Here is a 12774-nt window from a genome sequence, read left to right as displayed (position 1 = left end):
AGTGACCTCAAAATCAATAGTGGTCATCTGCGAGTCATGGTCAACGTTCCTATGAAGTTTCATGATCCTAGGCCTAAGCGTTCTTGAGTTATCATCTGACAACCACCTAGTGGACGGACCGACAGACCGACCGACATGAGCAAAGCAATATACCCCGTCTTCTTCGAAGGGGGGCATAAAAAGTTACAACAATTGTACTGTCAACCTCGTAGTCAAACAGGCCCTGCAAGCAACAAGTTACAACAATTGTACTGTCAACCTCGTAGTCAAACAGGCCCTGCAAGCAACAAGTTACAACAATTGTACTGTCAACCTCGTAGTCACATAGGCAGTGTTCATTCTGGGCAAGATTGCTGGTGGGCCAATGGCCCATCAGCCATGAATTTAGTGGGGCATTTAAAGATTTTGTAGGGGCCACCTGATTGCAGGATTTATGATCACTACCAGCTGCATGTCTTCTCAGAGTACTTGTCCAAAAATTCGCACAGCAGTTTACAAACATGTTACTTTTACTATGCTTTTTACAAATGTCACAAAACATTAAATTATTTTTGTCATCGTGTTGGGTGAACAAAACATGCATTATTCTACCATTTATAATGACAGAAACCCATGTACTCATATGGACCTATCATCGGATTAATCTTGATTTTTTTTATTGCTAGAATGAACAATAGCTACACAGGTTGTGACCAATACCAACATATTATTCTCCTATATGATCACAAATACATGACCTTTGAACCTCAAAATATTAACTTAACCATATAAAGAAAATTACTCTGCCCCCATCTTGCCATGTTTTTTTAACCGACAGGACCCATTTATTAAACTTTGCTGAGATATATTAGAAACAAGAGATGTGTTTGTAAGAAATACAATGCCCCCTACTGCGCCACTTTGAAACAAAATTTCTATTTATCATTTGGCAGGTATAGAAATCATCTACCTTTACAGCTTATTACTTCCCTTGGATTTTGTCCAATCCAACCGGGTTTTTTTTCGACCCCGTGACCTAGTTTTTGACCCGGCATGAACCATATTCGAATTTGACCTAGATATTGTCTAGATACAACTTCTGACCAAGTTTGGTAAAGATCGGATGAAAACTATTTGAATTAGAGAGTGGACACGAAAAGTGTGACAAACAGACTGACAGTGCGAAAACTATATACCCCCTTTTCTTCGAAAGGGGCCATAAAAATGTTCTGAGCCAGTTTCATGAAACCAGGGTTGTCATAAAGACTTGCACTGACTGTTTAAAACACAAAATGGGCCGTCTAACATTGACAATTAAACGAAAAATAACCTTCTCTATACCCTATGATACCTTGCAGTCTGGTAAGGTTTTATGCTGTTTGCTGCTTATCAGTACCATAGGCTTGGAAATGAAGCCTTTTAAAATTGACACTAGCAAGAAAAATCTTCATTTGAACGTGATTTTCTAAGAATCCTAAAACGCATCAAAGTGCACATCTGAGTGGTAAATGGTAATGTACTGTCATCCCCACCAACCTGGTCCTGCTTGAAGGGATTTCTAGGCGTCAGTTTGCTGCTCTTCTTTCGCCATGTGCCGTAGTATGGGGGGCGCGTGTTTTCCTGGAATCGCAGAAACTTCACACGGTGTGTAACCTTTTCAATGGTCTCTTTCTCGTGTGACATCAGTTCCACATCATCATCCTCTTCTAGTTGCCTTGAAAAATTCATCACACATCTTACTTATGCTTTATGCAGCTGAATAAAATAAAATCACGTTTACTTTTTTTTATGTTTTGAATTATAATCAATTACAAAACATGTTTAAAGAGTTATTTTTAACCATAAATTACTGTCTCTGACAGCAGATTCGGTTGAGTTCCACAACACTGCTTTGTCGGTGTCATAGCAGCCAAGCCCAGAGCTAATACTTCAGAAATATATGAGAGGTGGTCTGTGAAAAGGTGGTTAAATGCATGTGCGTAAAGTGTCGTCCCAGATTTCGCTGTGCAATATGCACAGGTTTATCAAGGACGACACTTTCCCCCTAAACTGGATTTTTGCTATGAAGAGACTTTCTTTAAACAGAAAATATCATTAAAGCTGAAAGTGTCGTCCCTGATTGGCATGTGCAGACTGCACAGGCTCATCTGGGATGACACTTTACGCACATACTTTAAACCCTCTTTTTACAGAGCACAGCCCATATGCATCACTTCGCAGAGCTCTTTTCCATCTGTAGCAAGGTCAGTATATAGGCCCCTTCCCCTAAGAGAATGGCTCCTTACCCTTATACATTTTTTAAATGATGCAATTTTTCCCCAAATTTCCACATTACTTTTGAAAATTTCTTCTCTTTTTTTGTTTTGTCGATATTTTTTGTGCTGCCAAAATGGAATGCCAGGCCCCTTACCCATAATTTAAAAAGAAGCCCTGCTTCCTGTAAACTTTATGCGTTGCAAATTTACACTTAACGATGATAACATATATACAGGGGTGTGATTTCAGAACCATCTCAGGGGAGGAAAATGCCCTAACCCCCTTAGAGTTCTATTAAACTCTTCATTTGCACATAGATCAAACAAAGCTCATAACTATTTGTAAATTAAGTTTGACATTGAAAGGGAGGAAATCATCTGAAAGGAGAAAATATCACACCCATGTATATAGTTCACTCATAGAACTAAAAATCAATTACGATTCTGCAATATAAACAAATTTTTCTAGTAAAATTCATTTTAATTAGTAATTACTTACCTGATATCATATGCTTACTTATTCCGATAGGATCGTAATTTATCCGGAATTTTTCGTCCGAGGAATCCCACACTTTTCAGAAATCTGTCAGGTAGGACAGAGCGGTCACATAGTGCCGTGTAGCCGCACAACCAAAACGGGACATTACCCAGAATCCACTCTTATTCCAATAAAAAAAATGAAATATTAGACGAAGAGCGGGGTGGGAGGTGGGACTTACCGATATCAGGTAAGTAATTACTAATTAAAATGAATTTTACTAGAAAAATTTGTTTTAATAGCTTAATTACGTTACCTGATATCATATGCTGAATTTGCAGCTGAGGCGGGAAGGTTCGCGAAAATCTCCCCATTACAGCGGAACCCATATCTCGGGTTCTCAGCTCATCGTCGTTATTACGGTATTACTTAATTCACGGATAAGCGTAATTTACCTATCCCGTAGAAGATACTACCGTTTGTGCAACCACAAGGGGGCCCAACAAATACAAGTTGTCCTGTTGGCACTCCAGAGAACGAAGATAAAAAGATGAAAAAGTAGTCTGATTCCTCCAGAAAGCAGCTTGAAGCACGTCAGAGAGTGGGGTATGATTAATATATGCCCACGAAGCCGACATTGCTCGTAATTCATGCGGTCTAATCTTAAAAAAGGATGAATCCCTTGAAGAAAGAGAAGAGTAAGCCCTTTTTATAGTCGAGGCTACCCAACGGGAAATAGAAGCCGCAGACACATCGCCCCCCCCTTTTAAGGGAATGAAGAGTCTCTTACGAGAACCTCGAATAGACTTAACTCTACTAAGATAGAACTTCAAAGACCTGACAGGGCAGAGGAGTCTATCTTCATCTTCATTACCACAAGTTCTAGAAAGACTTGGGACCTTGAAGGGTTTAGAAGCCATAGAGGGGAGTTGATTTTTAGCAAGGAATCCTGGCTGACACAACAAGGTGACAGAGCCATCGGAGGAATCAAAACGAAGATGGCTTTCTTCGATAGAAAGAGCATGAATTTCACTTCTACGTTTGGATGAAGCCATAGTAAGAAGGAAAACGGTCTTCCAGGTTAGGAACTGTAAAGAAGCCTGATTAAGGGGTTCATAGGGAGCTTTAATAAGCGATCCAAGAACACAAGCCAAATCCCATTTGGGGGTAAGAGAACGAGACACAGGACGTTTAAGTTCCATGGCTCGGATCAGTTCCGAAATGGCTGGGTCAGCACAGACTTGTGATGACTTACGAAAAGCCAAGGTATGCGAAAGCACAGATCTGTATCCTTTGATGGAGCTAAGAGAAAGTTTCTTATCATCAAAGAGATAGATTAGAAAATCCGCTATGCGTCTAGCAGAGGGATTGAGGGGATCAATTTTCCCTCGAACGCACCAATTAGAGAAGAGTTTCCAGCGAGCATCATAGACTGCTCTGGTGGACTTTCTCCTTGCAGAGGCAACGAGTGTTGAAGCCCTGACAGAAAAGCGTTTCTTCTGCAGGGATTGCCTGATAACGGCCAGACGTGTAAGTGGAACATGTCTGGATCCATGTGAAGTCTGTCTCTCTGAGATAGGAGATCTGACCTGTGCGGGAGTTCCCTGGGAAATTCGCACAGGAGACCGAGAAGGTCGTTGAACCAGGATCTCCTGGGCCACCAAGGGGCTATCAGGAGGATCCGGCAAGAGCTCACCCTGATTTTCCCTAAGATTTGGGGAATTAGAATGGGTGGGGGATAAGCGTAAGCGTCCAGTTGATCCCAATCGAACAAAAGCGCGTCTACCGCCCACGCTGCTGGTTCGTACACTGGACTCACATACAGAGGAAGTCTGTGGTTGTCTCTGGTCGCAAACAGGTCGACCAGTGGATAACCGAATGTAAGGAATATCTGATTGGCCACTTCCTGATGAAGTGTCCACTCCGATGGAAGTAACTGGTGTTTGCGAGACAAACCGTCCGCCAGGGCGTTGAGACGACCTGGTATGTGTTTGGACAAGAGAGAGACGTTTAGGCTCTTGCAAAGAACAAGTAATTTCATTGTTTCCAGATACAGGGAGTGAGAGTGTGTCCCGCCCTGTTTCTGGATATAAGCCACGACTGATGTGTTGTCTGTCGATACCATCACACAGGAGTCCCGAAGATGTGATTGGAATTGAGAAACAGCTAGAAAGACTGCTCGCATTACGAGATTGTTTATGTGCAGGAGAGACTCCTGAGGAGACCACAATCCTGATGTCAGGCTGCGGGGTTCCAGGTGAGCGCCCCAACCTTCCATGCTCGCATCCGTTATGAGATGTAAAGACGGTTGCGGGGGAAGAAGCGGTACTCCTGCCAACAGGGTCTCCTCGTCTAGCCACTATTGAAGGTGGGGGACTAAGGACGGAAGGATGGGAATCTGTGTAAGCAGATTGTCTGGAGACCATTTCCATCGAGCTGAGAGATAGTGCTGAAGAGGACGTAGGAAGAGACGTCCCAACTGCACGAAGTCTGCTACAGAGCTCAGGATACCGTTGAGTGAGAGGAAATCTTGAGCTGTGATATGAGATTGGGACAGCACCCATCTGACCTTCAAAAGGAGGTCTGATATACGTTGCGGTGAGACCCTGACCTGATTGATGTGGGTCAGAAAATTCATTCCCACGAATATGAAATCCTGAGAGGGAATGAGGTCTGACTTGGCTACATTGAGAAGGAGTCCTAAAGAGAGGAGCTCCTTCCAAGAGAACTCTAGGTGTAGCAGAAGCAGTTGACGATCGAGCTGGTGTAAGAGCCAATCGTCGAAATACTGAAGCAGTTGAACCCCATGTAATCGGAGGTGTGCGCTCACTGCGGCCATGAGTTTGGTGAAAACTCGTGGAGCCGTGGCCAATCCAAAGGGCATCGCCCGAAACTGGTAGACCTGGCCTCGAAAGGAGAAGCGCAGGTACTTCCGGTAGTTGGGATGGATAGGAACATGGAAGTATGCATCTTCCAGGTCCAAGGAAACCCCCCATTGCATGGGTTTGATGGAGCGCCGAATGAAGGCAGGAGTCTCCATCTTGAAAGTAGGTTTGACTAGAAACGTGTTGAACACTTTTAAGTCTATGACTGGTCTCCAGGAGCCGCTTTTCTTTTGAACAAGGAAAAGGCGACTGTAAAATCCTGGAGAACAAGGGTCGTGAACCCTTTCTACCGCCTGTTTTTCCAGGAGTCCGAGAATGGAGTCTGGAAGTTGTAGATGCGGAGATACCAGATCTATTGGGACGCGAGAGAGTGGGGGCCTTTTTTCGAATTGAAAAGTGAGGCCTTGTGTGACAAGAGAATGAACCCACGCGTCCGAAGTTATTTGGAGCCATCGATTTGCGAAGTGCATAAGTTTGGCCCCGACTGGTACCTCCGGCATCAGAGGTTGTGGCGGTAGAAAGGGGTATGACCTAGGGCTGACCTTTAGGAGGTCCACCCTTGCCGGAAGAAGGATTAAATGACTTCTTGTCCGCATTGGGTTTGCCCTTACTCCAATTTTGTTTTACAGAAGGCTTCCGATAGGAAGTTGTTCTGTTCTGAAAAGGAGGCCTAGTTGTGGGCTGACGTGGAGCAGACGGACGCTTAGTAGGGAAACTGTCCCTTTTAGCGTTCTTGGCCGGTGGGGCTCCTGGGGGCTTAGAAGCAGGGCACTTAAAAACCACAGGGCGCTGGCCAGAGTTGCTGCTAGCTAAGGAGGCATGTATCTGATCTTCACGATCAGCAGTAAGTGCCGACTGTATCCTCCCTCCAAAAAGAGACTCTGCTGTTAGTGGAGCAGTTCGAAGGGAGTTTACGCCTGTTTCCAAAAGGAAATTATTGGGCAAGGAAGAGAGGATGAGGTCTCTCCGAAGCCTTAACATCTCAGACATAGAAGACGCAGCATTGTGAGATAAACACTGTGAAGTACGTGAAAGATGTATCAACAAGGCCCGGAGCTCCTCTGGGATTGAATCAGAGAGCTCCCAAACCAAGTCTAAGGCTGTGGCTGCCATGAGATCTAGCTGGTTAGCCAGACCTATGGAACGGCGTTCTCTCAGCTCCCAATTTTCCAACAGGGAAAGAGGGACTGATGTATGGGTAGATGATGAAGGCATTGTAAGTGACAGCTTACTTATGTCAGCATCAGGAACCGGAAGTTTGGAAAGGTCCAAACCGGTAGCAGGGTCGAGTACCGGGGCCTTATAACTTTTCCCGCCGTCCATCTGTTTAGGCTCCGTCAGCTCCTTAGGGGCTTTCCATGGAGATGGCGAAGGCTTATTGGCTGGTTCAAGTGACTGGAAAACAGCCATTGTGGAAGAGCCAATAGGAAGGCGTAGATCCACTCGGGAAGTAGCCTTACTTATCCTGCCGGGCTCTCGTCTGCGTGCTACCTGTTCTGTAACGGTAACTGCAGATCCTGTGAGAGACAAGAAAGGGCGGGGGCAGAAGTCCTCATCTAAGGTATTGAACATAAGTTCGTATACCTGATGGATGGAGGCCAAATAATAAAGTTTGGCCTCATTAGACTCCGAACCCGCCTCAATCGAACCATCTGCGGGAGCATTGGATTGATTGAAACCGGTGGATATAGGAGAAGGAATAATAGATTCATTCGCTTCTATCATGAGAGAATCGTTTTCCGGCACCATCAAAGATATAGCTGGTGAGTTAGGTCTCTCAGAGATCAAGTCAGCAGACTCACTTTGAATACCAGAGGTCGCTGGTAAAGGATCAGTCGAAAAAGGGACAAAGATTCCCGGCGACTGTTGGATCCACAAAGTGTTGGGATATGATGGTGTAGCGGCAGCCCGGGGTATACTTCTATGCAATGTGGAAGAGACCCGTGGGGCTGAAAACGCAGCCGAAGTGGTTAGATTAACCCCTGTACCTTGAGCCTGATATGTATGCAAACTAGTGTTTGAATACAAATTATGATCAGTGGTTGTAGGAACGGCTGAAGTGTGTGTTGAGGCCAAAATAGAGGCCGACACACGTGGAAGGGTGTCAATAGATTCCTCAGAGAAGGATCGACTAGGGGACCTAGGAGTCCGAGAGCGCCTAATAGAGGAAGGTCTATGTCCCTTATCCCTGCGACGCCGAGACACTGTTCGGCGGCGCTGGGAATGATGTTTCCTGATCGAACGTCTCCCCGAGCGCTGGCGTGATCGCTCTTTACGAGGCAATCTACGCCGAGAAACACTCGGTGAGCCTGAACGACGTCCCCTCCGGTAATGATGAGGGCTATTTGAAGTAGACGATGAGTCATACGACGACGAGCCCGAAGTGGAGGAGTAGTCGGAAACATCAGACACTACACGTTTACGTCTGTGACTCACAGTAGAAACGCGGCTGCATCTACCTTTGTGGAGTACTGACAAGGTAGTGTCAACATCTACGGTGACCGGAACGGTCTGTGGCACAGACCGAAACCCGGTGACCGGATCGGTCATTACATGACCGGTGACCGGACCGGTTGACCGGTGACCAGTCACAGCATGACCGGTGACCGGACCGGTCAATGACTGGTGATCGGACCGGTCATAGCATGACCGGTGACTGGACCGGTCAGTGACCGGTGACCGGTCATAGCATGACCGGTGACCAGACAGGTCAACCTGTGAAGTCTCCGGACCGGTCAACTGGTCATTCCCGATGAACGGACCAGGCAAATTTTGTCCGGTGTCGTCACGTGGTAGGGACCGATGCCTGGCAGCTACTGGTGGCATATGGTCAAGATCGTGTGGTGAAAAGTCCCGACACATGGAACTTTTCCTATGTTGATCTGATGCCGAGTCATTCAACTGGTCATTCCCGATGAACGGACCGGGCAAATTTTGTCCGGTGTCGTCACGGGGTAGGGACCGATGCCTGGCAGCTACTGGTGGAGTATGGTCAAGATCGTGTGGTGAAAAGTCCCGACACACGGAACTTTCCCTACTTTGATCTGAACTATTCTTGTTGCGTCCACGACTCTTGAAGGGTCGACGCTTGATGGCCCAGGTATCTGCAGACCAATGCTCACAGAAAGGGCAGCAGTTATCCTGGGTGCATCCTGCACACGACAGGCAGCTACCATTGTTGTCCCATGCTGCCCTTATGTGTCCACATGAGCCACGTGTTTGAGGCATACTTTGCCTTGAACAAACAAACAAATACACAAAACGATTCAGAAATACACGGATATATATACGGAGAATGTTTTAACGCAATACAAAAACTTCTCTATTCTGTTAAACAGAAAAATCCAGCGAAACAGAAGCAACAATTAAGTTTATAACAAAATGTCGGCCTTTGTATATCGCCATCCGGAATAAGAGTGAATTCTGGGTAATGTCCCGTTTTGGTTGTGCGGCTACACGGCACTATGTGACCGCTCTGTCCTACCTGACGGGTTTTTGAAAAGTGTGGGATTCCTCGGAAGAAAAATTCCGGATAAATTACGATCCTATCGGAATAAGTAAGCATATGATATCAGGTAACGTAATTAAGCTATTAAAATGTATTGTATTGGTTCTAGACACATAACAGACATTTTAACAAAACAACCAACAGATCCATAATGTGACTCCAATACAACCTGTAAAATTGTGTTAACAACAACAATGTTTTGCCACTAGGAGATGTAATGTTTTGGAAAATATTTATTTTATTTCAAATTGCTCATATCAGTTTCTTAAAATTCTAGGCCAACTAACTTTTTAAGAACAACAGATTCCCATGTTTCAGTACAGAGACGGCACACTGAAACTTATAAGAATGAAATATTACAATATCAACATGTATGGTTATTTCATACATGGTTCATGCTGTTCTGCGTGTCACTGCCAAATGTCGAGCCATTCATAAGCAACTAGTTTTACTGAGAAACTATAACCAAGCTCAAATGTTGTAACTAGTAGAATAGCTTGCAAATTATCTCAAAAATATCTCTTCATAATGGTGCAACAAAACACTTACTTTGGCCAAGTCTTGCTACCCTTTCCTTTGACAAATCCTGGAGACTTGAGAGCTTTGAGGTATGTCTCACTGGAGGTCTGAAGGTAAAACATGGCTCATGTGTTCAGTTGTAAACATTGTGGGCATGAAATGTGAAGGAAGTATCAAAGGGCTTGGAACTCCAAATAGCATGAATCCAATCTACTGCTTTTTTTTCAACATTAAGTAAAACTCTGTTAATACTTAAATCCAGCCATTGAATAAAAAAACAAGAGGGCCTGAAAGGCCCAAAGTCGCTCACCTGAGATAAAAAGAAATGACCTGATTTTTGCAGCCCAATATATCAATGGAACCAATGTTCTAACCAAGTTTCATGAAGAATGAACAACAAATGGCCCCCTGGTGGCCATGTTTTTCAACAGACCTGAACCATTTTTGAACTCGACCAAGATATCATTGGGACAAATCTTCTTACAAAGTTTCATGAAGATCCGACAATAAATGTGGCCGCTACAGTGTTAACAAGCGTTGAAGGCAAATATTCATGACGCACAACGGAAGACAGACAATTGACAAAAGGTGATCACAAAATTTCACCATGAGCAAACAAGAGATGTGTTTGTCAGAAACACAATGCCCCCTTCTGCGCCGCTTTGAAGCCATATATTTGACCTTTGACCTTGAAGGATTACCTTGACCTTTCACCACTCAAAATGTGCAGCTCCATGAGATACACATGCATGCCAAATATCAAATACTATCTGAAGCGACATAGAAGTTATGAGCATTTTTTGAAATCTAAACGTGAAACCTAAACGCAAAGTGTGACAGAAGGACAGACAGACAGACGTACAGACGGACGGTCCGATCACTATATGCCTTCCTTTGGGGGCATACAAATATTATTCTCATAAAGATTGTCACCATGTTTGAAGATGATATTATTAAAACTAATTGTGTAAACTAAATCAAGATAACTATGATATAAACATTTGCACTCAGCAAGTGTCATTCAGATTGAACTAAAAATGTGACTATAAGTATTCACAACTTTTCACTATAAAAAACTGTAGACATACAAAAAACTACCATCTCCCTGAGAGCCTTGTTTATAAACAAACATGAACTATTTTCAGACTCACCTTGCAATCACAGGGCTTTTTTTCCTGACTTTGTGAAGCGGCCCTGGCCCCCTTACTTTGTGAAAAAATGAGTCGCGAACTTTTCAAAATTGTGAAAACATGAGTTGCAATCTTTTCAAAATTGTAACAAATTGAGTCGCGAACTTTTCAAAATTGTGAAAAATTGAGTCGCGAACTTCTTAAAATTGTGAAAAACCGAGTCGTGAAATTATGAAAATTGTGAAAAACGGCCCATTTTGTAAAAATTCACGGCCATGTTAGGTTTGTGAATTGTCCTTTTCAAAATTGTGAAATGTCCTTCCACGGCCACTCATAAATAAGGAAAAAAAGCCCTGAATCATATTTCCAGTTAAAAAATCCATTAATCCGTTTTAGAACACAAATCTTTGATAATGTGGGTTATTTTACATGTATTTAACAATAAAATCCAGTTTATTTTAGCAGAAGTGTAGACCCTTCAAGGGAGAGTATCTTGAGCATACTAGTATGATGATGAATAAAGAGTGGTCATTATCTACCGCAATAATTATGTAAAGGTAAGCCAGTGCATTTAACTGGAGTCAAGGTTGCCATGGAAACAGTTTCATAGCACAGTAGTCGTCTGAGATTATTGACTTTCCCAATCCAATTGATCTTAGACGAAGTTCAATCAATACACCAAAACACAGTTGGGTAACTTGGCTTATCAGTAAAGATAAAAGATAAGGCTCTACAGTGCATTAGTACATGTACAGTTCTTTTATGACATAGAAAAAATAGGTTTATTAAGTGCATGCAAACTACTGTCTTTATGTAAACCACATTTTATGAAGGAAGTCCCAGGTTTATACAAGAAAGTTAACTATTAGAAAGTATGTACAGCTTATCTTTAACATTATTGCATATCAGCACTAGACAGTTCACCTGTTTTCACTATATACATATTGAGAAAACTGCCCCACCCCCTTGCGGCCATGTTTTTCCACCCATCATGACCATTTTCGAACTCATCCGAGATATCTATAAAATTAATGTTTAGAAAAATTATGATGATAAGGAAAAAAAGTGACTTCTAGAGTGTTCACAAGCTTTTTACTATATAAATATACGGAAAATGACCCCCCCCCCCCCGGCGGCCATGCTTTTTTTCCTGATAATATACATATAGAGAAAAATGCCCCACCCCCTGGTGGCCATGTTTTTTTACAGATCTGGACCATTTTCGAACTCGTCCGAGATATCAATAAAACCAATGTTTTGACCAAGTTTCATGATGATTGGGCAAAAAATGTGACTTCTAGAGTGTTCACAAGGTTTTTCTATGGCCATATTAGGAATACTGCCCAGCCCCCTTTCGGCCATGTTTTTCGAGGGACCGAAACCATTTTTGTACTCAACCAACATATCATTTAGACAAACATTTTGACAAAGTTACATGAAGATTGGGCATCAAATGTGACTTTTACAGTGTTCACAAGGTTTTTCTTTTTTTTGACCTAGTGACCTAGTTTTTGACCCAGTTTCGCACCCAGTCAAGGTATCAATGGGTCAAATGTTCTGACCAAGTTTCATGAAGATCAGACAATAAATGTGGCCTCTGGAGTGTTCACAAGGCAAATGTTGATGACGCAAGACTCACGACGGACAAAAGGCGATCACAAAAAATACAATCATGTATCAAAACTGATTATTTTCATATCAGAATCAAAACATGTGAATTCAAAATAGTTCTTTCATTTAAATGAATGAATTTCTGTTTATCCAACAATGGCAAGTCAGGCACAGCATATACATTTCTTTAACTTTAAAAAAAGAAAATTTAACCTGCATCATGCCAAAACGGGTCTTAAGACATTTGCAGCCAGCAAAGCTCCAGACCAACCTGCGCAAATTTTTGCAGTATGGTATGGAGCTACTCTGTCCAATAGACACCACCATAACTTGTGCGACTATTTAGAGGAATGGGTCTTATGCTACGCTGAGTGCAAATGACATAAGAGCAATTTTCGCATGATGTTCG

General features: G+C 43.0%; 2 protein-coding genes across 2 annotated transcripts in view; one reads left to right on the top strand and one right to left on the bottom strand.

Annotated features, from left to right (window-relative positions):
- The window catches only part of LOC127880267 (uncharacterized), a 536299-nt gene that overhangs the window by 275458 nt on the left and 248067 nt on the right, over positions 1 to 12774 (top strand). The window lies entirely within an intron of this gene.
- LOC127880262 (chromatin assembly factor 1 subunit A-A-like) overlaps positions 1 to 12774 on the bottom strand; it is a 44992-nt gene that overhangs the window by 8281 nt on the left and 23937 nt on the right. Inside the window, exons 10-11 of the mRNA XM_052427585.1 lie at positions 9655 to 9731; positions 1516 to 1693 (exon numbers count right to left, since the gene is read on the bottom strand). Of these exons, the coding sequence (XP_052283545.1) occupies positions 1516 to 1693; positions 9655 to 9731 (255 nt within the window). The remainder of the gene's footprint in view (positions 1 to 1515; positions 1694 to 9654; positions 9732 to 12774) is intronic.

Source organism: Dreissena polymorpha, chromosome 4, assembly GCF_020536995.1.
Source record: "Dreissena polymorpha isolate Duluth1 chromosome 4, UMN_Dpol_1.0, whole genome shotgun sequence".
NCBI lineage: Eukaryota > Metazoa > Mollusca > Bivalvia > Myida > Dreissenidae > Dreissena > Dreissena polymorpha.
This window is presented reverse-complemented; position numbering and strand designations above follow the sequence as displayed.